Consider the following 24,152-nt stretch of genomic DNA (forward strand, 5'->3'; position numbering starts at 1 on the left):
AAATGAGTTCACGTGAGCTGCTGCAGGTAAGGCTAAAGAAATGGAGAGCAGCTCTGAGCTGAAGAGCTGTCAGGGAAGGGATTAGGGCCACCAGGCAGCAAGGAGGAAGGCAAGGGAACCGTATACCACTGCACTCATCTACACCTGCACTGCACTAAGCAGAAGATTTTAATTTCAGGGGTGTTTGCTGAACACATTCCACACATACTAATTTTGCACAAAATGTAAAATGAGATAAACACAGAAATGGAGAAAACGTGCAAAATGCAGAAGGGATCGGGAGGAAAACAGACTTAGGGAAGATGCTCATTGGGATTTCACAGGGTACAGCTACAGCCCTCAGTACCTGAGTAAACAGCTGAGTCCATTCCCTGTGCGACTGCTCTCTCTCCAGATGGTTCACCAGGTGTTGGGTTGTCTGAAGACTCGCACATTTTTTCCTCAGGTAGCTCTCCATTTATTTCCATGTTATTAAGAGTGCCCAAATCAGACCTTCGCTCTTTCTCATCATCTTTCTCACCATCTGCAAGTGTGGGCTCGATCAGTATCTGCACCCTGCTCACAAGTGAATCCACTTGATGCTTGCGCTCTTCTGCCATGATAAACTCATCTGTAGGCGTCTCTGGCTCAAATGTGCTGCCAGACACTTCTTTGGTAGGCGACTCTATTTTGATGGAAGGCACTCGCACAGGCAATCTGGATTTCTTTGAGCAGCACTGTGCTGCCTTCTCTTCCTCTGGCACAGGCAGCTTCCCATTGCTTTCACTCAGCGAGTTATTTTTTGTAGGCAGTGTGCCTTTGCTCTTGGCATACATGGATCTATGACCGAAGGAAACTGAGCCCTTTCTTGCAGGGACTACGTAGCTTGGTTCTTCCTCACTAGAAGATAAAGTTATTGTCCTTTTATAGGGGGTTCTTGTTCTGGTAGAAATGATCGATTTTTCTTCACCGTCCTGGCTTTGGCTGGACTGAACAGAGAGCGAACGGCACAGCCTGAACTGCCTGGCGTTTGCCTCCACGGAGCTCGGGTCCTCGGAAACATTTCCCCCTGTCACAGAGTCTGCTGCCTTCTCCCAAAAGTTCTTCAAGTTCCTGAAGTGTTCACGATCTAGGCCAATATCCTCCTCTTTATTACTCATGGAAGAGATTGTATAGTTCATGCCTTGTTTCACAGTCCGGCTGCTTTCTCCCTCTGCACCAAGTGGTTTGGAGCTTATCAGCAGCTCCTTCTTTGTGAAGCTGTTCTCAGCTGGGCCTGTGTGATTCTCAGATTGCTCTGATCTGGAGAAAGTTCTGCTTGGTTTCTTCTTAATCGGTATCTTGCTGGGACCATACATTTCTTCAGGTGGAGTTTTTGCCACTGCTGTGGTGCCAGTGGCCCCACTAACAGCATCTCCTCCAGCTGAACTGCTGGGTTGAGACACAGCATCCTCGGAAAGCTTGGCCGGCAATGGAGATACTCCATGACCTAAAACATTGACAGATGTTCACATGCAATCTCATAGTATCACAGAGTATTTCCCCCAGAAGGTTTACGCTACAGCTTCTCAAAGGGAAGCCAGAGGGTAGTCTCCAGAAACCACTAACATTTTCCTAGTCCTTCCCCATTTTGTAACTTCAGCAAGTCCCTTTCATCTGAAAAAAAGAACAACCAAACCTAGCCCCTCTTTGCCCTTCCTTCTTCACTGTACACACAAAGAAAGCATCTTGTCTCTTGCTGTCTGATGCTGAATAATAAAAACTCAAATGGCTCACTGAACAAAAACCTTACCTTTTCGAGACACATGCAAGCTGTCTGTTGCAGCCACAAATGGATTTGTTCCAGTGTCACTCTCTGAGGACGAGATATCAAGTGTACTGGATCTCTGAATGGAAAACAAATCCTATCAGTGTATATCAACTGGCAAGATGGAAAAAATGTCTTTTATTTGAGCACAGACACCAAGGCAGACAGTCTCTGGAGCCCCTGCCAATAGACATAGATTGCATGAAGTTCCAAGGAATAACAAAAGAAAATGCAGAGGCCATTGCCGTATTACCTTGTACGATGCATACAGCAGGACAGGACGTCTTGGCTTTGGTTTTGGCAAGACTTTATGCCCCTCTGCAGTATCAAATGCAACTGCACTGGATCTGTGGGAGATGAGAAACACCTCAGGAAAGAGATGAGGGTAGGACACCCTCTGCGGGCGTCCTCTGCACAGGCGATCTGCCAGTGCAGTGCCAGGTAAGCTCTGTTCAGTTACGCTGCCACTCCCATCTACTGATCCAGCCCAACATATTCTGGCTCTCCAGAGCTGGTTTTCTTCATCTCTTTGGAATGACTTGAGGACATGTTAAATGGCCTGAACTTAGAGTAAGGACAAGTCTTCCACTGCAGACAATAAAGAAGTTGCTCAATAAAAACAATGGTGTCAACTTCCAGGCTTATTCAGACTTTCCCCCTCTGTGAGAAAACTGTAGGGCAAACATGGGATGTGGCAGTGCTAAAAGAGCACAAAGTTACACAGCAGGGAGATGCCTTTCCAAACTTTGACCCAAAAAGGAACAGGTCTGGCTGCTCTACCCTTCTCCACACAGGCCAGCGGCTTAGCCGCATTCACTGAGAATTTATAAACAGCAGAAATCATTACAACGACAATAGTTAGGACAAAACTATAGTATGGGATATAGATATCCATGCTTGGAATATAAGTTGATTGTAAACTACTTGGTAAAAAAAAATAGAAGAAACACACATCACAAGCAGTTTATCTGACTGCTTCTACCTTCCTTGGAAGAGTCCAGTTGTGGTTGTTCTCCAGATGAGAAAAGCAGTCACACTGGACCACTGGTGAGATTTAACATAGGAATGCTTTGTGCTTAAGCTTGTCTGAGAAAAATTAAGTTTTTCAGAGTTTAATCAAAACAAAAGAAAAAGACAAGGAACACTGCTGCGCTGGTAAAGCAGGAGCATCTCGAGCAAGTTGAGGCTGCATTTGTGTTAAATAATTCCCTTTGATCAGCTGCAAGAGGTCAGGAAGCACTGTCAAGGCCCATATTTAATAATTACTTGGGGCAACTGTCACCTGTGAAGAGTGATTCCTCATTTTGTTGACAAAAATACGCAAAGAGATGGGAACTACAGTAAATGAAAATGTGAATATTTTAATGGCTTCTCCATAGCTCGTAAATATTGAGTGAATTCAACGATCTGCTTGGTGAGGTGCTTTTACTGGGTGTTTCTGCACAGTCAGCAGAACTTGAAATTCTACCAAGCTCTGATGCAGAGGGCTGAGCACTGGACACAGTGGTCAGCGCTGGCAGGAAATGACCAGTTTCCTAAACAGTTCATTTTGTTAGCATTGCTCCATGGCAAAAATTAAACAAATAAAAATCACAATTACTTTGAAAAACTACCCAGAATATCCAGACATTAGCGACAGCTTCCATTTTACTGATGCCTTATCAAATCACGCAGGAAAAACCTTTCTGGGATAAGCACATTACCACTTAGTTACTGGGGGAGGATTGATATTCTGACAATTCCTGGAAAAGGGATTTTAAAAATATCCTATATCACATATTACTAATAGGGTTTTGGGAATTCAGTTAATAGACCAGGGTCGCATTCAATTTTCCTTAGAAGTAAGAGCAGCAGCCAGCGCCTGGCGTGAGCAGCCGGGGTGGCGTGCGGCCAGGGTTACCTCTCCTCTCCTGCGCCAGGAGCACGCTCGGGGACGGGAGGACTTGCGGCTGCTCTGCTGTCCAGACCGCTCCGGATGTGCTCGTTAGGCTCATCTGTTATACAGCAGAGATGATTGAGAAACGACATGTCAGTGAACGTGCAATAGCCACAATGTTTTACTTGGTGAAAATGAGGGCTCCTTACACGATTCCCACCAGCACAAGCCCTGGGGAATTTATGTGGGGCGGCCGATGGGGGTCTGCCTGCTGCCCCGCAGAGCGCGGCCACCAGGGCAGTGTCACCTGCGATCCCCACGTGGCAAAGCACCTCCAGGCCTCTTGGACCTGAGAGCCCAAACAGAGTTGGCTCATGCCTGACTAATGACAGGAGCTGTCACATCACAAGAAACCTTAGCAGGGCACTGCTGGGGCTGTCAATAAAGTTAATCCGTTCCAGGATTTAAATTCAGCTATTTCCTGTTTTGACTCAAAGTCATCCGATCTTGGCAAACAAAGGAGAAGGCCAATACAGTTAATGAGGAGATCCCTGCTATTTTTACTGGCACAGGGCTCAACTGCGTCTTCTAAGCTCTATCTGACCCTAAAAAAGAAAAATAGCAGAAGACGGTAACCCTTAGAACAACCTGCTCAGATAAAAGGTTGCACTAGACATTCAGCTGACAAATATGCTTTCTTGCTACTGTAAAACCATAAAGATTAAAACCTCAGTGATGCAAAATTTAGCTTAGTTTGGCCAACAAAAAATACACAAGGTTTGCACGTATTTATTCACATGCAGCTATGTCTATTTAAAAGCGTAAATTCACTTATTACAAAATCTGTCAAAACTTTTTTAGCCTAAACTTCCTTACATAATGGAATCAGAGGCTCAAAGGCCTCATACATGACATTAAATAATAATACTGTTATTTGTTACCTGTTCAGAAAACTCCATCAAACCCAACAGCGGATTAATCCTAGAGCCAGCCTGTAAACACCATTTCTACACCGCCTGGGTGGTGCCATCCTGCCCCAGGGCAGCCAGCCTGCGGGTAACGGACATATCCCATCGGGAAGCACCGCGAGTCAGAAAACAGCTGCAGTCCCGATGGTTTTCCTCCCGCCTCGCACATGGCCCTGTGGCCTTCCCCGGGCTGCCGTGGGGTGGAGGTGGCGCACAGCAGGCTTTGCTGAGAGCTGGCTCCCATTTTCTCACAGCAAGCCTTTGGGGAGAGGGCTGCACCATGTCCATGTAAACGCTGCTCTGAAAAAAGCGCCATAGAACATTTTTTCGGGACTGAAAAGCCTTGACATGGTTGATGGCACATGCAGGAAGGACACGTCACGTGCAGGCCTGGGAAAGCACACTGAGGAGCATTTATTTTTACAGCCAGCCACGTACTCCCCTCCTGCCCCAAACCTGAGGGAGGGAGACGCCAGCAGGCAAGTGGCCTGGAATCAGAAGAACAAAACACAGCTGCCATGTTTTCACTCTGCCCATGGTGGTTAAAAAGACCTTGACGACCAAAGACCATGTTCCTCTCTTACCTCACTTCTAAAGGCATGGCATCATGTTCGTTTTTTTCTGACATCTCCTCCTCAGAGAACTTCTTAGGAGGGCTCCCATCTCAAGATTGAACAAGAAGCACCAGCAGGTGCTCATCTCCTCTCATCCAAATTACCGCCCATCAGTACTGCTCAGTCACTACCACACTTAAGCTTCACTTAACCACAAACAAATAGCTTATCAGTACATTGTAACCCATCAAGATAAGTAAAATGCCCTGGGTAGCTTTAGGATGAGACAGAATAAGAGATAAACTCCATTGGAAATTAGCAGTGGCCTGACCAGTATATATGCATGTATGTATGTATACGTATATACACACACACATATATACATATGCATATATACACACATACAAACACACACACACACACACACAATCACATATATTGGTGTGTGTGTGCGTGCACAGCCACAGCTGGTGTGATGCCTTAGCCGCCTCCCCCGTTTCCTAGCACTCTCAGACCCAGGCATTCGGCCCTTGGAGAAAGCACTGCTATGGGTGCTGTAGGAAGCTATCTTGCTTTGGCAGGTGGATCAAACAGCCTCTCTGCTAGACAGCTTTTAGCTCTTGTGCACTGACCGTACCCATGCTAAAGGTGAAGTTATCACCAAATCCAGCCAGTTGCCCAGACTGAGACGTTGCAGCCACGGCGTTTCTCGCAAGATGTACAAACTGCTTGTCACCTCCAGCCCAGCAAAGTTCCCTCGGCACCGAGCTGCACAGCTGCCCGGGTTGCAAGCTGCCTGGCTACGTAGCAATGCCCACGCTACTTCTGAATAAACCAGCACAAGCACTGGGAAGGGCAGAACTGGGGTAACCTTCAGCTCATCTCAGCCTAACTTACTCTGCTTCTCACCAGATTAAATAAGCCAATTCTGAGGGTGCTGTCACGGATAGCCTCATTACAGGAGCCACCGAGCTTGCCCTCAACTTGCTCGCTCATCTCTGTTGCTTCATAGACTGCAACTTAAGCATAGGGTAGGTATCTATTCTATATTTATGTTGCTGCCCCACTACCAGTGTCTTCTATTTATAATCAACCGCAACTGTGAAATTGCTCAGGGACTCGATGCAGCCATCCCTTCTGAAGGTTAAAGCATTGCTTGAGAAAAGGTCACCGGGCCTTCTTCTGTGCAGGTATGAATTTCCACCCCTTTCAGCATATTCACCATTCAGCATATAGCATTCTCAAAGGGAATGCCAGAAACTACCTCAATAGGGTTGTTCCGGGTAGGGATTTTCTCATTTCATTCCCTAACACAACTATCAAAGACTTAAATCAGGATTGAAAGCCCTGGAGTCATGAAAATATTACATTTATTTGCTTAGATGAATATGGACCCTTCATCACCTTGAAAGTCAACAGCAGGTGAGTAAACCTGATCTCTCCAGGAGAAGAAGGAAAACTTGTCAAGATGGCAAGCAAAGGCCCTTAGCTCATCTGTTGTAGACTGAACCTGAGTTGCATGGCTAAATTATTTGGAAAGGGTCTCGTCCCTCCCCTCGATGGGCTAAGCGTTGTTCTCACTGGTGCAAGCCAGCATGAGAAGCGCTTGCCCTCCCGTGTGAAGGGAGGCTGTCTCTGTATAGTAACCACTGCGGGTGCTGAGTGTGCAACAGATAACAGGGAGGTGAAAATACTAGCTGCAAAATCCTGATCCTCAACCTACACTGTAAAATGGCAGTGAGAAGAGGAAGCAAAACAGTCACATTATGCCTGTGATCTATCAAAATAAGGTGGAAAATAAAGAGAAAGAAAGAGAAGAAAAAGTTGAAAAGGAAGAAAAAGGGCTAAGTCACTATAGTAATTTAGTAACATTTGCTTCATCCTTCTTAAAACAGCATTAGTCAAGTACCCAAAATATACAAGCAATTGATCTCCAGAGGTCCCTTCCAACCTCAACCATTCTGCGAATCTGTGAAGCAAAGACAAACTTTGTATATTAACGCAATATTAATAAGGAAATTATTTTAGAGGATAACCTGAGGCCACATTTCATGTAAACATCAGCAGTAAAGGTTAAATTGAAAACCAAAAGCACTTCAAATTTTGCTTTGCTGAAATGGGCTGCAAGCAAAGGAGGCTGATGCTACTAGCAAGGCACAAGGCAAATGAATCCCATTCACTGCTGACTGTTTGTAGAAGTAAGGCCACTCATCTGACCTGGGACCCTTTCAGTGGCAAAGAGGCTGCTGAAGTATCTGTCTCGTCACACAAAGAGGGTACAAGCAAAATTGCACATCCTCAAAAAGCAGAGCAGCCGTGCAGAAACAGCCAGTCTACTCTGTCAAGCTGGAAAAGGTTTTACATGTTTTCATATTCTGGAGATATGATAAAATAGGAAATTTAATTTAATAAATTAATAAATAAATTTAATAAATTCTTAATACAAGGATAAAAGCAACTCTTTGTGTAAAAAAAAAAAAAAAGAGGATTCTCAAGTACCGAAGTCCCTAGCAAGTGTTTAGCTTTGAGTATGTGTCTTAGTAATGTTGAGTTAGGAGAAGTTAACTCAAGTTGGACTTTAGAGAGGGGAGCAAACTAATGTTACAGAGAGATACTGGTCAAGGAGGCTGAATAAACAGAAGAACAATCTTTATTGCTGCTACACCACAGCAAGAAATGTAGCTGGGCCCAGAAAACCGGGCTGGACTGGTGGAGATGACATTTGAGTTTTGGACGGATGGAAGGTAAGTCTGACTTTACCGCAACAGAAGAGAGGCCAGTGACGACATTAAGGAGCGTGGCAGACTGCTTAGAGCTGTCTGTCAAAGCCATGGCTTCCCCAGAGCAGCAGCAGCCAGTTACTTCGCAGCCATGTCCGAGTATCTGTGATTACTCACCCCGACAAATAATCAACCTGGATCTCTTGTGTGAGACTGGGATACAGTCCCAAAGTCCTGCTGCTGAGTCAGTTGGCCTGTCTTCATGTGCAGGACTGGATGTGAATCATCTTCAGTTCTGCTCTGCACAAATGCTCAGCACAAAGTGCCAGCTCCAGGCTGGTTACATTTGGACTCTAAGCACAGTCCTGCTCATTTCACACAGGGCTGCTTTCTTCTCTTCACAGCCCTGAGCCATCAAATCTGATTTGTTCTTTTTTATATACAACCATGAGAGTTCAGCTGCATGTCAAATGACATGCAGTGCATCTTGCCTTCTGCTAGAATTAGCCCAAGGTCCCAGACATACTTTGCTGAGGCACAGCGGCCTGGGTACTATTCAGACCTGGCCCCAAAGCCCTTTTCACTTTGAAAGCTACCTTGTGCCTAGGAGTTTCTCCCTCATAGAAAGCTGGGCATGCTGCACTGTACTGACATCCCCCTCTCAGAGGAGGTAATTTCTGCCAGAAGAGAGGCACCCCTCTCCTTCTGCAGAGCTGACCCCACTGTCCTGGGTTCTGCCCTCAAAGGGGGCTGGTGAGAGCAGCCAGCTATCCTGCTTTTACCGGAGCAGTCTAGGAACTGGGGGTCTTTGACACAGTTTGGTGCCAGAATTTGTACCATGTCATCCCTTTCCCTAAGTCCTCGGGCAGCTTCAACAGGAAACAATTCCAGCAATCTCTTACAAACAGATGTTTTGGAAGAAAGAAACCGAGGTGAGGAGAAGGCATCTACTGCATGTAGCTGGTGCACAGGCTTTACCTCTGCCGCACTGTAAGTTTTTCCTTGGGCCTTGACTTCGATAATCAGATATTTTTTCTGGTACTGAAAGCTTAGCTAAGAGCCCTCTCACTACATATACAGGTGGTCTCTAACATTACATACAAATGGCTCCCTGATATAGGGAGACCTACATACCTAACACATTTTTTCGGACCATCACTTCGTTTTGTTAAGATGCACGCTAACATACTTACTTTCTAGCTTGCCTTTTTTCCTTCTAATTGATGCCCGAAGCAGATCTGACCCTTCTAAGTCTTCTTGAAATCGTTTTGCCTTCACTTCTGAAAACCATTCACCAGTCACGAATTTCTTCTTCTTTTCATCCTTGATGGAGCCCTGAATCCGCCTAAAAGTCAATAAGAACATTACATACTAGAAAGGTCTCCAAGGTTTCAATGTCCCCAACCTACCTTTATGACCACTGTACATACAGCGGAACTGCCTACTACTACAAAGGATCCAGGGATTTTTTTTTTGCAATCACAAGGGCCAAAAATGCTTTAAAATGAAAGCTGATTCATGTTTTATTCAGAAAGGAAACAGTACCTTGTAAACACAGGCTTTCACATCTTCCAAACCTTACAAATCCCAAATGGAGCCACTTGGCAAGGAGATTTGTCCATTTGTTTTGTACCACAAGGGTTTGGGAAGGGGTAGGGCTACTTACAGATCCTACACTTCTCTGGTTTGCTTGTCTATTAACCTCTTTCTGACCTGCAAAAAATTTTTAGACCAAATCTGATGTAAACCATCAAAACGAATTATGTTTTTTAGGGGACCAATCTGGCCCTGTAGCATTCTCCATAGACATTACTCCTCTCCCTCTTGCCGTGCCAGTTTTGGCACACAAACAGTTAGCTCTCCTTCCTGAACACAGCTTCTCTTACTGTAACTGGCTTGGGCACACCCAGGGCTGGTTTTTGGCACCTAAACCCGTCAGTGCTCTTTTTGCTAGCCTGCAGTTTGAACTGGCCCCCAGTTATTTTGTTTTGACACAGAGGTCTGCAGAATTCACTCCCTTTCAGCTGGCACTGCCTCCCACTGCTCGCTAGAGAGACCTGACAGGCCAAAGGAATCAGCCATCTCAATCCAAATCCCAGTAGGAAGAAGGGGTCAAACATCGAGCTAATGGTGGCTCCTTAAAGGGTCACACTTGCCGGCCTAAAGGCCAGCGTGCCACAAAGGCGTAGGTTTATCTGGCGATGGCGTGGGGTAACGGGCTCCCTCCTCAAGCCTTTGCAGTCAGCAAAAGCAATCCAAGCCAGGTAGCTGCACAGTTTCCCCAGCCAGATCGCTCCCACGAAGGTCTCGAGGAACTAGCCCAGAGGATATTTAGGAACATATTTTAATTTTGCTGACACCCAATCAGTGTAACGCCATTGACTTGGCTTCCCCCAGCAGGCACCTGTTGACAGCTCTACCGGGGTGCATGCTGGAGACAAGAACATCCACATTTGCCCCAGAAGTCTCACTGCATTTAACTATACTAATGGCAAAGGGCACTTGGCACCACCCTCACTTAGGATCTAATCCATGTCATTCTGGAACAAAAGTCTTTTGTGCAGCAAACAAAATGAAAACATTCAAACACTGTTTTTCCCCCAAATCTCCACTGCAGAGCAGAATTTTTGCTGCATTTCAGGAGGAAAAAAAAGGGAAAAAAGAAAAATAAAAAGTCAGTCATTTATGTTACTATTCAAAGAGAAAGAAGTGGTTGCAGACACATACACCTCAAACCTAAGTCACTCCCATGCCACCACCAGTTCTCGGTCTCTCTAGCCCATGCCCCTGCATGTGGGCTCCCCAGAACCTGCTGCAAAGGCACCATACCCCCCTCCAACCCTGAGCAGCCCTCATGCAGGCGCTTACTCTTTTCTGGCTCAACAGCAAGTCAAAGAGTCACATCCTTCACTGGGGTAAACTGGCACCGTGCCACCTGTGCTAACTGAGCTACTCTCATTCCTCCCAGCGGAGGACTCGGTGCCAGCTTCCTAAGCCTGGTGCATCCTGTCAACCCAGATGGTCTGATAGCTGGCATTTAAAAAGTGACAGCAGCAACAAGCAACCCAGATCAGCCAGACCCAAGCGCCGGGATGCCCAGTGGTAAGTGCACAAAGCTGACAGCTATTCCTGGCACTGAGGCAGCTCCTGCAAAGCCTCTGGCAGTTGCCATAGCTTCTCCCTACCCCTCGCTGCCTGCACAACAGCCGATGCCTAGAGACCCACCTCAAAGAGCACCAGAGGGATCCTGAGAAGAGACGGGAATGGAAAATCTCATTTAAAAAAAAGGTACTCTAAGGTACTTCTACGCTACCAGGTGAGCAAAACAAGGTAGCAGCTACTCCTCTACTCTGACCTCAGACACTCAGAAATCAGTATGTTCCTTCCCAGAGCTGGGAAGGGATGCCTCTTCATACCTCTGAGAGCTACTGCTAACTCAAAAGGAGAGTCTAGCCTTGCAATCCTGCAGAGTGAATGGCAGCAACAGCAGGCTGGCTAAAAAAGCAGGAAGGGCAAAAAAACCACCCTTCAGGTATGAGCACGAAGGGACAGCACTGCTGCAGCCTGCAGCTCTCCCAGTGTGCGCGCACACACACACACACAGACACACACGCATGTGTATACCCCCCTTCTCTCTAAAAGAAGCAGAAAAATCTGCTCTGAGCAGTGGGAGCTCAGAGCCTGCTGTTACCGAATGCTCTCTCACCTGATACGATCCTCATCCTTCTTCTTCAGCTCTGCATCTCTCTGCAGAACCTTCATTAGCTTCTCGTACTCCTCCTCACTCAGGAAGCTTAAGTCCAACATCTTCCCTGCAAAGCTCTTCAGACAGCTGAAGCAATGACAGAGCAGCGACTAATCCAGTGCAGACTGCAGCAATGCCATGGGCAGCCTCCTGTGCAGACTGCCTGGTGTGCTGAGCGAGAGGAGGCTGGAAAAAAAAAAGACTTCACAACAGCATGGCTTGGATGGAAGTTGTGTTCGCATCTGGGATTGCACTTCCAGGCACTCAGTGGCTTGTCCCTGGCACGTTTCTCTGCACCACATGCCTTTCCATGCCAGGAAAATTATCTCAGAAAAATTACGTTGCTTTGCTTTTCTTCAGGCACGGTTGCAGCAATTTGGGAGCCAATGTCAATCAAGCAGGCACGTACGGGAAGGAGCGAGCTTGCCACACACCTCAGCTGCCTCAACTGGCATGGAAGATCGTCTTGCAAACAGCCACCCCAGAACCTCTGGCAGGCGTTTTCCTCAGCAATGAAGTCTGCCTCCGTGTTGCTCAGGCATCCCTGCAAAAAAATAGCACCGAGATGCCTTTTATGATAAGCACGACATATGGTAGCCGAATGTGTACATTGGAGTTTTTTATTTGTTCTTCAGCACAAGTTCCAAAACAAGCTGCCCTACTTTTCTCCGTCTCCTATAGCTCCTTACGCAGTATTAACCTAACCACGAAAATACTTTATTTTAGCCATTTTCCTCCAGGCAGTTGCCTTAGCATGCTGTAAGCAAAATATGCACATGAATACTGAAATCACTTGCTTTCTTTTTATCTCCTCTCTTCTTTTTCCCACTTCTTTCTGCTCTAAACAAGGCCAAGGATAAGAAGCTCGCCTTTGTAAAGTAATCAAAAAACGACAATCCAAACGGCAATCTGCAAGCACTGTTACTGCACGTTAGGCTATAAAATACCAGAGGCTCTTTTCTAGCATGTACACGCTTTGCCTTTCGCTGCACCGGCATCTGCTATTCAAACAATATGGGTGCAGATCACTTAGCATTTCAACGGACACCAAAAATGGCCAGAGGCTGTGGGGGCGTGGAGGAAGAGCAAATCATGCGTTGCTTTGCTACTTTATTCCTCTTCCTCTCCCCCAGCCACCTTGAGGCAATACAATACACCTCCGAGGGAGGAGATTTTTTGCCCCTGCCCAGGTGAGCAGTTTCTGGCTCTCCAGATGGGATTTTCCAGCGTTTCCAAGCCCTGTCTCACGTGACTGAGGGTTTCATCATACTTGGCTTTTTCTCTGAGAGCCAAAGCCTTGGGAGTCAGATCATTAAAAATAAGTAAATCACAACTTTCATGGCAAACCTGATTTGAAGGTGATCTAGTCCCCTCCTTAGCATCAAGGCCTGCATCACCCCTAGTCGCTGTCTGCCTAATCTGCCCCTATAATCCTTCTCTGCAGCCATCTCCATGTAGTTCCAGACTTAAAGGGTCTTCCCTCAGCCTCTATCTAAATGTAACAACTCCAGCTCCTTCAGCTGCTCCTCAGAGTTGTGCTTTCGATCATTTTTGTCACTCTTCTTTAAGCTGTCTCCACATGATATAAATCTTCCTTGAATTGACATATCCAAATCTGAACACAAATATTTCTACTGAACTTTGCTCATTTTACATCATCTTACAGATTTACACCATTTTATGGACAGTACACTCCCAAACCTCTGCCTTTTTCACAGCAGTCTAACAACATGCCCAAAAAAGATTAAGTATTTGACCTTCATACTTAGAAAGAAACACCACAAAACACAAAATATAAAGGCTAAATACTAAAAAATAACAAACATTATCATCAAAACTTGCAATTATTGCAAAGTAACTTTTGGAGGGAAGGAAACTTAACAGTTCATGTTTCTTCGAGGTAACCATTGCTATGCTTGTCACACTGCAATTACAGCTTTTATCATCTGAGAAACCATTAATACCATTTTAAATAGGTCAAACTGAAACAGTAATAAAAAATCTTGATGGATTTCTCCTGTTAAAACCTACATTCCCTTCAGCTTGGAATGCAACTGCAGAGTTTCACTTTCGTGAAATGATTTTCAGTCATCTACCCTTTCTGACTCTCAGGCACAATCTCACTTCTGCAACGACAGATTTAGAGAATTTTTTTGGACAGATTTTATTTTTCAAAGGTATCTAAGGACATGTTCCTCTCAATATTTGCTTTTCTAGAACTTTTCATTTATTTTTAACAACATCCCAACATATGGGCTGAAATTACTTCAGAAAACATTTTAAGCAGAGGTTCATATTTATTCATCAATGTAAGAGATAATGAGAAAAATAATAAAAGCTACTTCTTCTCAAATGGCCTTCTTCCCCCATCTTTGTATATTCTACCTTATCGGAATAGTTACGTTAGAAGGAAGAGACTCACAGAAACCAAAAAGCCAACTCCTCCTTTTGTTTTAAAATAGTTAAAAATCAAGCCACTTGGTGCAAACAACTTTGATTTGCTCTGTTAGATGACACATAACCCTCTCACCTCTCAAAGTGCTGTTTATTAAGAGTTCAATGAGCACAGTGGTGGGCACGTGATAAATACCCAAAGCTGTAAATCCAGAAGAAAGCCAGTTCTCTCCTTAGCCCTTCCAGCAGGCGCCCATTCCCATGACGGAGCTGCTCTCTGGCAATAGGAGCAAGACTGAGTGCTGAAAGGGGGAACTGCCTCCATCCTGACTACCTGCCTCTGCTGAAGGCTGCAAACAGGGCAAAGCCAAGGACTGCTCACAGGTGCTGTGTCACCACATACCTCCATGGAAAGGGGAACAGACCTCTTGGGTCCTGCTGCTTGTCACAACACAGCAGATGCGCAAAAAACTTATGCCGTTATTAAAATGAAGACCATAAATCTAAGCAGAGGAATACACTGGGTGTCCAAAGGACTTTTCTCATCTAACTGCTCTTCTCTGGAAGAAAACATCACAAGGAGATCAACTCGCATGCCCTGTGGTGTTGACAGACGCTGGGTGTGGAGGGTGTTGTGGAGGCAAGCAGAAGTGTGACCTATCCTTGCACACCTGGCTGCATCTCTTACTGTCATACCTTTTGATTGCTTTGGCCACCACCCCAAAGAGAAGCAAATGCCCTGGCCAGCTGAGAAGATCAGTGACACTACATTATGCTGCTGTGCAGCTTATCAAAACCAGAGCCTGCGCACTGGTGAAGAAGCAAGGCCAGCTCTATTAAAATAGCTTAATGGGATCTGTGCAAACCCATCTTGCAGAAAATGTTTAGCGTTCAGTTTAAAAACACAGGAACGACCATCTAAGGCTGGACTGAGGGACCCTGTAACTCACTAGCCCATCTTCCAGACAGGCTAAAAGCATATTGCTGGAGCAGAGCAAGTCTACAATGAGCCTCCCCTTATATGCTCCCGGCTGCCAGCAAGTCTGTGGGCTGGGACTCCCTGAACCAGAAGCAATGCCTATGTATTTCACAGATTTTTCTAATTACTTTCTGAACATGCATTAATTTTAAGCATTTGCAATATTCTTACAGCCTCACAGCCTCACTTTGCCTTGAGAGAAAAAGTATCTCCATTTGTTTTGACCTGCCACTTGCTTGCTTCATTAGATACCCCTAAATCTTTTATTACAAAAAAAACAGTAATGATTACTCTGCATTCACCTACCTGCAGATCTGTGCTGTAGCCACAGTTTCTCTTCCAGAGGAAGAAAGTTTGCCTATTTGCTCATCCCAGATGGCTCTCAGGGAGCTCTGATCATCCCTCTCACCTTTCTCTGTACCCCACCTAGTTTACTGCAAACTGTTCAGGTGCGAAAAGACTTCCCAGAAGCTACAGTCTCCGATATTGTAGTCTGAGACTCTGGTCTCCGCTGCCATGAAAGGTCCCTTGGATGGAGAAGAGCCCAGATCACCCGCAGAAAGGCTAGGAGGGACAACAACGGAAGGAAGAGACCTTCCTTTTTGTCAGCTGCCTGGACTGCACTCTGGCAAGGAGCAGCAGTCCCACACACTTAATAGCTGGCAGCTAGGCAAAGGCAAGGTGCTGAGCACAGGGCTGGAGAGACTCCTGTTCACACTAGCCAAAACACAGAAATCAATGAACTGCCCAAAACTGCCCTTTTCCCCCTTCAGCAAAGCATCAAGTGGGAGTCTTACACGTATTCCCCTACCACCAACCCAACAGCCTACCACAAAAAGTGAAGGGGCAAATAAACACCAACCTTTCTTCGGCATGACAGCACAACACTGTCTCGCAGGAAAATAACTGTATTTGAGCAACCAAGGCAAAGCAGCCTACAATACTCATTTCCTTGTTCCTTGATGCTTTGCAGCGTGTGCTCACACATGCAATCAAAGCCAGCTGGATTAGCCACGCCAACAGTCCTACCTCTTTCCATCCAGACCAGCAGGCATTTCAGGGAGCTGCACAGGGATCCTGTATCACATAGCTGCACCTGCAACAAACAGCTCAGAGAGGCAGCTCTGGAGCCGCTTTCCAAAATAAATAGTTCAACAAATCCCAAGTAGGATTTTTGCAAGAATAAAAGCTATTTATGAAAGAATGTTACATACCGCTTGCTTTAATTAGTATATCTTCTACCTTCAGGTTATTTTCCTTTTCTTTACAGTGGAGAAGGATATTGTTCCAAGTTTTTCTTTTTGTTTGTTTTTTTAGGTAACTCCCCTTCAGATAGTTTTACTGGGCGAAAATTAAATGCTTGCTTAGCCTAGCAGGCATGAAACAGCTGCTTTTGGAAAGGGCAGCAGCTCCTTCAGCATCCCCTTCTTTGCGCTGTATTTCCATTCTCTTTCTGGGAGATTTAACTCAGCTCCAGCTCAAAACAGAACTATACTGATGCTCTTACTAACCTGTGCACAAACTGCTCAGCTTCATAGGACCAGATCAGTGCTCTGCTGCTAACTGCCTACAGACGTGAACCATCAACAGACTATCTGCAGGGCACTCCAGTTACTGATCTGATTTCCTCGTGTGCTCCTTTCCTTCTGAACGCTGCGTATCTTCCTCAGAGCTGGGATGTGCACAGATTAGTAACATACACCACAGGCTAAGCAGATTTCACTGACTAGACACTGCTTTGCTTGCAAAGAGGGTAAATTTAGGAACTTTTACCTGCCAATCTGGTAGTCCAGATCTGCTTTTATGACAGAATATTTAACTCCTCAATTTCATCGCCTAGATCAAGGAAGGATCATTCAGCCCCACCTCATCTGTTGACAGCTGGAGCTGCACATAGGTCCATGTAATAAAGATACGCAAACTTCCCTATCCAACACATAACAAAGCCTGGAACGGATAATACTGATCTCACCAGGCTATTCATAGCTAGATGGAAAGAGTGGCATGCTGGAAAGGCTGCTTGTCTCAGCCCATACTTCTTTATCACTTATCCTGTCACAATGCAAGGAAATAACCTCCTGAGGCTCTACAATATAGGGACATTTCCCAGTACCCATATTAGCCAAGACAGCTCTTGAGGGCAAGATAAAAACAAAAGTAGCATTGTAGCAGTGATGGATGTGGTCCTGGCTCCACGGTCATTTTGCAGTTCCCAGCATATGTTGTATTGAACAATACCAGAAACATTCAATGCCAAAACTGCCATACCTGTACAGAGCCCATGAGCAGCCTCGTGCCTCTCTCTAGCATGCTGCAAGATCCACTCCCACTCCTCCTCCCGTATAATTTCTTCAGGTGTCAGTAACATGAAATACTCAGTCACATTGCTATTGCTATTTTACAGCTAAAACACTAACATCCATTATAATGCTCACACACATAGCATCGTAACAGTCGATAGGCCTCCTTTACCAGCAGAGAAAAAATAAAAAGTGTACTCTAGAATGATCTTTCTCTTTGGAAGAGACTGGCTGGAAGTCAGCATAAAACTTCCGTCTGTTAGGGCTGGACTGGTGTCTCCTTGCCCTGAGTCCAGTGCTGCAGCCGTAGCCAGACAGGGCGCTGCAATGCCAGCTTCTACCCAACGCAGGAGCTTCCTGTTCGCCAGCGCCCGCGTGCGCCAGCCGCAGCCAGCCCCGGCTGAGCGGCTGTCCCTGGACACGCGTTTCAGCAGCCCCGGGCTGGGAGTCCGCGAGCCAACAGGGCTGCCGCGGCAGAAGGAAGCCAGATGTGCAAGTCTCACACAGGAAGTCTCACATGAGACTTGTTGGGCTTTTGGCAGTTTTGATGAAAATGCTAACCTTTCCACACGGACCAGCCCTATAGGCTCAGTCATACACGTAGGAGCACTACTGCACAAACCTGCCAACATCCCTCTCATAAACTATCAAACCGCTGGAGAGCAGCGAGCGCGGTGAGCGGGCGACCTTTGCGCTGTGAAACGCAGCGGCTGCAAAGGTGGCCAGCCGCTGTCCTCCTGAAAAGCCACGTAGCTCAACAGCTGAAATCCCTACCTAGGTATATTCTGCTTGCGGTCTTGCTCACGCCACTAACCTTCTTCCTATCTCTGTGCCCTCGTCTCCCCTCTCACTGCCATGAAACGTCACGTCAGATGCAGGACAGCTGATATGAAGAAGAGTATCTTCGAAGAAAGCAATTACTGTGGCCTCCCAGAGCAGTCCTCATACAAATGCATCTGTTACCATCCTAGAGGGAAAGTCAAGGCCAGACCACAGCAATGCCTCACCTTTCCCAGCCGGTTCTGTGAATGAGTCAATGGTTTGATCTCACCCGTTGCCAAGTGGAAAACTGGCAGCAAAGTAATTACTCGAGCTCAGCCTATCATAGATTTTACGCAGTTTGCTCGATGCAGTGGGGGCTGTTCATGACACAATTTGTCATTTCCACCTAGAGGTGATGATGAAAAACTATCACCTATCGATAAACACAGAAGCAAGCAGCCTTGGCATGCTCCAAGAGGCGGGCTGGCCCACTGATGGCTTTCGCTCCCATGGGAATCCCAGCCCCAACAACAGCAGAACAACAGATACGGCTCAGTTTATCACGAGCACAGCGGCCTTGAGTGGTTTCCCTCAGTTTCAGTCATTGCCTCAGACACTTTCTGATAACACCCAGCACAATGGAGAATCCCAGCAGTTTTATTAATACCTTTTTCTTCCCTCCCTCCCAGCAGTCTTAGTTAAGGATATCCATTGATCAAAAACGGCACTGAGATGCTCTTAGGCTCAGAGGAACTGCAGGAATTTATCAGAGCGATAGGCTATCCAGCCCAGCCCTATCAGTAGGTATTTTAGAGCAACAATGCAATGCTAAGTGGAAAAACTCCCCTATTTAGTGTATGTGGGGAGTGCATAACCGAGGCAATGCTCTACTGACCACATCAGAAGGGGCGAACTCTGCTTATCTGTGCTTACCCTCAGAAATAGCATGAAGGTACAAGACTCACACTATTACAAAAGGTTTTAAGGCTTCAGTCTCCTTATGTGAGGCATAAAGATTTTTGTCCCTTATACATTTCTACCCAATCCAATGTAACCATCACATGAGTAACCACCTACACTGAACTCTACCCCTCTCCTAGCAATTGCATGGGTGAAATTTGCATTACCTACAATATACTTCCTTTTATCCACTTTTGTTTAAATGAATCATTGTACCTAGGGTAAACAAAAGACTGAGCTTCTCAGTCTTGATCATTATTTCAGAGCCAGCAACACCAAAAACATCCCATCCGAGGAAAAGTGCGACTCAGACTCTGTAAGACCAATAAAGCTTTTCTACCGCTACTAAACTGGCAATCCAACACTTCAGTTTAAATATTTGAGCCTTCTGTTTATCTCGTAGGTGGGGACTATTTGCAGATCTAGCAGGATGTAGTTCATTGTAATTCTATGGATTGCCAGAACACAAATAAACAAGCATAGCGCCTGGGACACTGAGCAAACCTCTAATATCCCGGTTAACATGGATGGCAGTGTCCCAGCTGCACGAGAGGATGCCAGCGTTTTAGACACCTTGCTTTGACCGTCACACAGCCAGAGCAGCTCTGCCTCTGCTCGGCCCCAGCCCGCGCGCAGGGTTCTGGCGGAGCCACACAGCGACTACGATGCCCCTCGCGCGGCCAGGGCAGAGGCTGGCACGGGCAGTCCCTGCTCCGCAGAGCTGTAGCAGAGAGTTCAGTCTTACAGCCAAAAGAAGGGGAGTTACACAAAACAAAACACGAAAATCCCCAGTTCTTCACCTCCTTGCAACTCCCTGTTAATTAATTTGCAAGAAGGCTTCATCATTGCTCCTTAGCTGTGAACTAAGCTGAAAACCAGCTCCTCACACAGTACTGCTGCATTTCTGTTGCAGTCTCCACGAAAGAAATACCCTGTTGTCCAGCCTTCCTCCACGCAAGCAAGGGAGAACAGTCATGTTATATCACCTTTAAAGAACCTGATTGCCCTGTCTGCAGTCTTTTTAAGAGATAAATGCTACAAGCATCTCCTAAAAGCATCTTCGCAGCTGTTTATCTGTGACTTGAAAAAACAGCAACAAATAAATAAATGATATATACAAGTGAGAAATTAACAGTTTAAAGCTGGAACATTGTAGGTGAATATTACACATTTAGACAAATCATCTCCTGTCCCCATTTGTCACTCGCTTATCCTCATAACGTGGAACCTTTCAACAGAATTAAAAAAATACATAAAATAAGTTTTGGTCATGTTCAAATAAAGAAACTGCAGGCCTGGAAGATGGAGAAAAAAAGCAACCACCAATATGAACTCTGGGCTTTTATTTTTGACCCTGAAAAATATTTGCTGCCCTCAACTTTGCTTCCTTTCAAGCATGATTTCCCCATGTTTGCTTCCATTTGTGAGATGTCATAAATCGCTTTCCTGACCCTGCTTGTTATGCCCCAGCAATACCGAGCTCACCTGCCTGGTGATCTGAAGTAGGTTAGATTGCTCATGTTACTAAAGCACACAGTAGCTAAAAGCCCCATCGCTTCACACGTTTCCACTGCGGTGGGTTGGTGACTCATCCCTCCCAGCAACCGGGACTCAGCACCAAGTGCTGAACCTTCCAATCAGAAGCCATTTTGTTTGAGGGAAAAAAAGAAAAAAAAAAAAAGGAAAAAAGGAAAGAAAAAAAATCCTTTCACATAACACAGCAGGAGCTGAGAGGTCAAAAATCCACAGGGACAAATGCCTTTGCACCCCTTTGCCTGCTGAGCTCAACACTGGGAGACAGAGTGGGCTGCTAACACCCATGGGAAGCAAGTGCTGTTTGTGCAGGAAACTTCGGATACTGCGAGATTCTTTCCTTCTGCGTCAATGATTATTTTTAAGCCTCAGCCACAAGTGGATGATTCTGAAATAAGTAATTCAAAGAACAGGAGGAAGGTAACTGCAAAACAGTGGTGTATATCTTGTCATTCCTTAAAATAAGCTACATCTGGAAGGCATAATTCCCTCCAGAATCTGGGAAAAGGAAAGTTTTGGAAATAACCTTTTAACAAGTAATCGCCTGACCTGCAATTTCTAGTTTCTTGGTGCCAAAACACGGAAGAGCTTTGTCCAGAGTCTGGGGTCAGCCCCCACATAATGAAAGAGGAGAAAAATATGAAGCTCGTGTCCACACTTGATTTAGGATCCCTCACCCTTCTTAATTTTCAGCACATTCCCAAGTCTGGATTGGTGTAGACTGGTCCTGGTTTAAGTACAGGAATGCATTATGTTACAATTTTGAAGTTTTTTTTTCCCTCACTCTCAGATATTGCAAATGGAAACTCCATAGACAGTAATCTCATTAGCTATGGCTTCACCTTTGCTCAGAGACTTTTATCCAAGAGAAAACAAATTCATACATGGGAATATTTTTTAATAAATTGGCTCCTTTTCTTCCAGGAGTAATGCAGCTTTCTGATGCAAACACAGGCTCAGTCATGAATTCACTTACTGAAGCCATTTCTTTTGCTCTAGGGGTAGGATAACTTCGGTGGGATAAGAGATATTTCTGGCAGTACCTGTTATCTACAGTAAGAAAAATCAGCACTTGATTCCACTCTCTGCCCCTTACAGTGCTCAGTGTTATATGAAAGGTCTTCATGCTTAAGTCTTCCCAGAGAAGGCTGGTGTACAGCATCTAAAGAGTTGGGGAGATGAATACTCCCAGAAGTGTCCCATCTGAATTCACAAGAAAATAATAAAAATCAGAGGCCATACTAATTTCACCACAAAAGCACAGATCTCATAATTAGGCTTTCTCTATAGGAGAAAGCTACAGTAAGGCAATTAACCACAGGCATGACAATAAATACATTTACTTAAACTAGCACAAAGCTGTGTGTGGACACCAGCTGTCATTTAGTTTAGCTCAAGATAAAGTTTAGGTAAACTAAAGTGAAAAAATCAGACACAGATTGTACCAATTTAATTAAATCACTAAAAATAAGATCAGTTTGAGATGATCATCTGGTACCATTTTCTTGGGCAGACAAGGTGTTTCTTCCGTCTGTGCAGCTCCATGGATACTAACAGATCTTGCAGGGAGGTGAGGAAGAGACTTTCGGATAAACATGACAGGCCCACCTGTATCTCTGAACAGTGCTGCTTCATTCCTGGGTGCTCAAGCTCACCAAGGTTTAGGAGCTTTTATGTGAGCAGAACTAACACCACCTCTGCCCAAACCTAGTTGCATGGTATGACACTGCTGCGTAAAAAGCGCATTACACTGCCGAAGGGCCAGACCGTCGGCTCGCCGCCCGCCCGACCGCTGGCCGGGGCATCGAAGCGCCGTAATTAGGCGGCGACGCTGCTGGTGGCTCTGCAGCTCTGCCCGGCGAGCTGCACCGCCGCAGCAACGCGGCAGGGCTGGGCGCCCCGAAACGAGGTGAGCTTACTCAAGCTCGCGCTTGAACATCACAAACCAAAGCGGTTGTCAGCCAGGTGCAACGCCCTCCGTGGGTGAACTCTGGAGAACGGCTGTCCTGATCCCTGCTGTCTTCTCCCCTCCGAGACGAACTGCCCCGTTCGCTTCACTTTGCAAAAAGGTAACTTGATTTTGATTCAACAGTCGCTGAAGGGCACCTACTTCTCCCCGCGGATTTGCAGCCCGCCCGCACCTCCAGAACAGCCCTCCGCTCGCTCGCTGCGAACAGGCGCTCCCCGCCGCGCCCGAGGTGCAGGCAAAGCCACGGCTTCGCACGCGGCGCGACCCTGCTGCGGGGCCGACCGCGCTCCGGGGCCTCGGCGCGGCGGCGCCGGGGAAGCCGCGGGGTGACAACGCGCGGCCCGCCGCGCACCTGCGGAGGAGCAGCTTCGCCGCCGCCGGCTTTACTCAGTGCTCATTCACTGACCGACGGGGGTGAGAACGGCACGACGGGCCGCGCGAGGGCGGCCGCGGGCCGGGGTGGCTCACGCAGCAGCACCGGGAGCCGCGAAGGGCGCGGGAACTGGCGGACGCGGGGGAGCGAGGGCAGGCGGCGGCGGGACCCGCGCGAGCGCGCACACGGGGGCGCGGGCCGGCGCGGCGGCGGCAAAGCCCCGGCCTGCCGCGGGCAGCCAGCGGCGCCAGGCGGCGGAGCCGCCCCCGAGCCGCCGCCGCCGCCGGCCGGTCCCGTCCCGTCCCGCCCCGCCGCGCTGCGCCGCGGCCGCGCGCCGGCGGCAGCGGGGCCACGAGGCCGGCGGCGGGCGCGACGCCGCTGCTGGACACGAGCCCCGCGGCCGCCCCGCTGACAGCGCCTTACCGGGGGGTCCCGGCCCGGCCCCGCCGCCGCGCAGCCCCTTACCTGCCCCGGCGGGCGGCGCGGCGCGGCGCGGCGGGGCGGGGCCGTGCCGGGAGGGGGCGGGGCGCGGGGGGCGGGGCCGTGCCCGGCGGGGCGGGGCGGGGGCGGGGCCGTGCCCGGCGGGGGGCGGGGCGGGGGCGGGGGGCGGGGCCGTGCCCGGCGGGGGGCGGGGCCGTGCCCCGTGCGGCCGCCTGCGCTGCGGCCCCTGCGCCCGCCCGGCCCGGCCCGGCCCGGGCGCCAGCGCCATGGAAAACCCGGCCTGGATCTCGGCGCACGGACAGTCTGGGGGAGAGGGAGGGAAGGGGGCTGGGGCAGGAGGGGCCGGGGCCCCACAGCAGGGCCGGGGCCGGGGCGAGCCCGGGGGCGGGGGGCGCTGCCCCGCGCGCGGCGCCTCCCGCTCCCTGCCGCGTGGCTGCGCCATGCCCAGGCGAGGGCGGCTGCCGGCGCGGTGCAGTCGCCCGCGGAGGGGGTCAGCTCCTTCCAGCCTTTGCAATCGCAATTTTTCCCTGTTTTGTATTTGGGCACGCAGCGCTGATATCATTAGGTGGAAATTCAAGTTCTGAGTGCGGATTTGGCCCCTTCAGGCGCAGGCTCTGATCTCACCGCTAACTTAGGTCCCCCTTCCTAAGCCTCCTTCTGCATTTCTGTGCTTGAGAACCACTGTATAAGGCAAGATCTTCCTTCCAAAACCATTTCTAATGTCTGAGAAGGCAGATTCCCAGCTCTTCCTGATTACTGAAATCTCTAAATGCTGGTCCCTAAATCCCTTAA

At 47.6% G+C, this 24,152-nt stretch overlaps 1 protein-coding gene across 3 annotated transcripts in view; it reads right to left on the reverse strand.

Moving 5' to 3' along the window:
* Window positions 1-24,152, reverse strand: part of LOC134145282 (synaptotagmin-like protein 2) — a 71,883-nt gene that overhangs the window by 17,222 nt on the left and 30,509 nt on the right. For 2 of the 3 annotated variants that reach the window (XR_009959575.1, XM_062584644.1), the window contains exons 3-8: window positions 11,611-12,193; window positions 9,098-9,249; window positions 3,687-3,780; window positions 2,040-2,133; window positions 1,772-1,865; window positions 347-1,468 (exon numbers count right to left, since the gene is read on the reverse strand). Coding sequence is in view for 2 of the 3 variants with exons in the window: in XM_062584644.1 (XP_062440628.1) it covers window positions 347-1,468; window positions 1,772-1,865; window positions 2,040-2,133; window positions 3,687-3,780; window positions 9,098-9,249; window positions 11,611-11,711 (1,657 nt within the window). In the remaining variant the exon portion in view is untranslated. Of the gene's footprint in view, window positions 1-346; window positions 1,469-1,771; window positions 1,866-2,039; window positions 2,134-3,686; window positions 3,781-9,097; window positions 9,250-11,610; window positions 12,194-23,342; window positions 23,404-24,152 lie in introns of those variants that run through there. The other variant, XM_062584645.1, reaches the window with a different exon arrangement.

This window comes from Rhea pennata, chromosome 11 (genome assembly GCF_028389875.1).
Source record: "Rhea pennata isolate bPtePen1 chromosome 11, bPtePen1.pri, whole genome shotgun sequence".
NCBI classification, from domain to species: domain Eukaryota; kingdom Metazoa; phylum Chordata; class Aves; order Rheiformes; family Rheidae; genus Rhea; species Rhea pennata.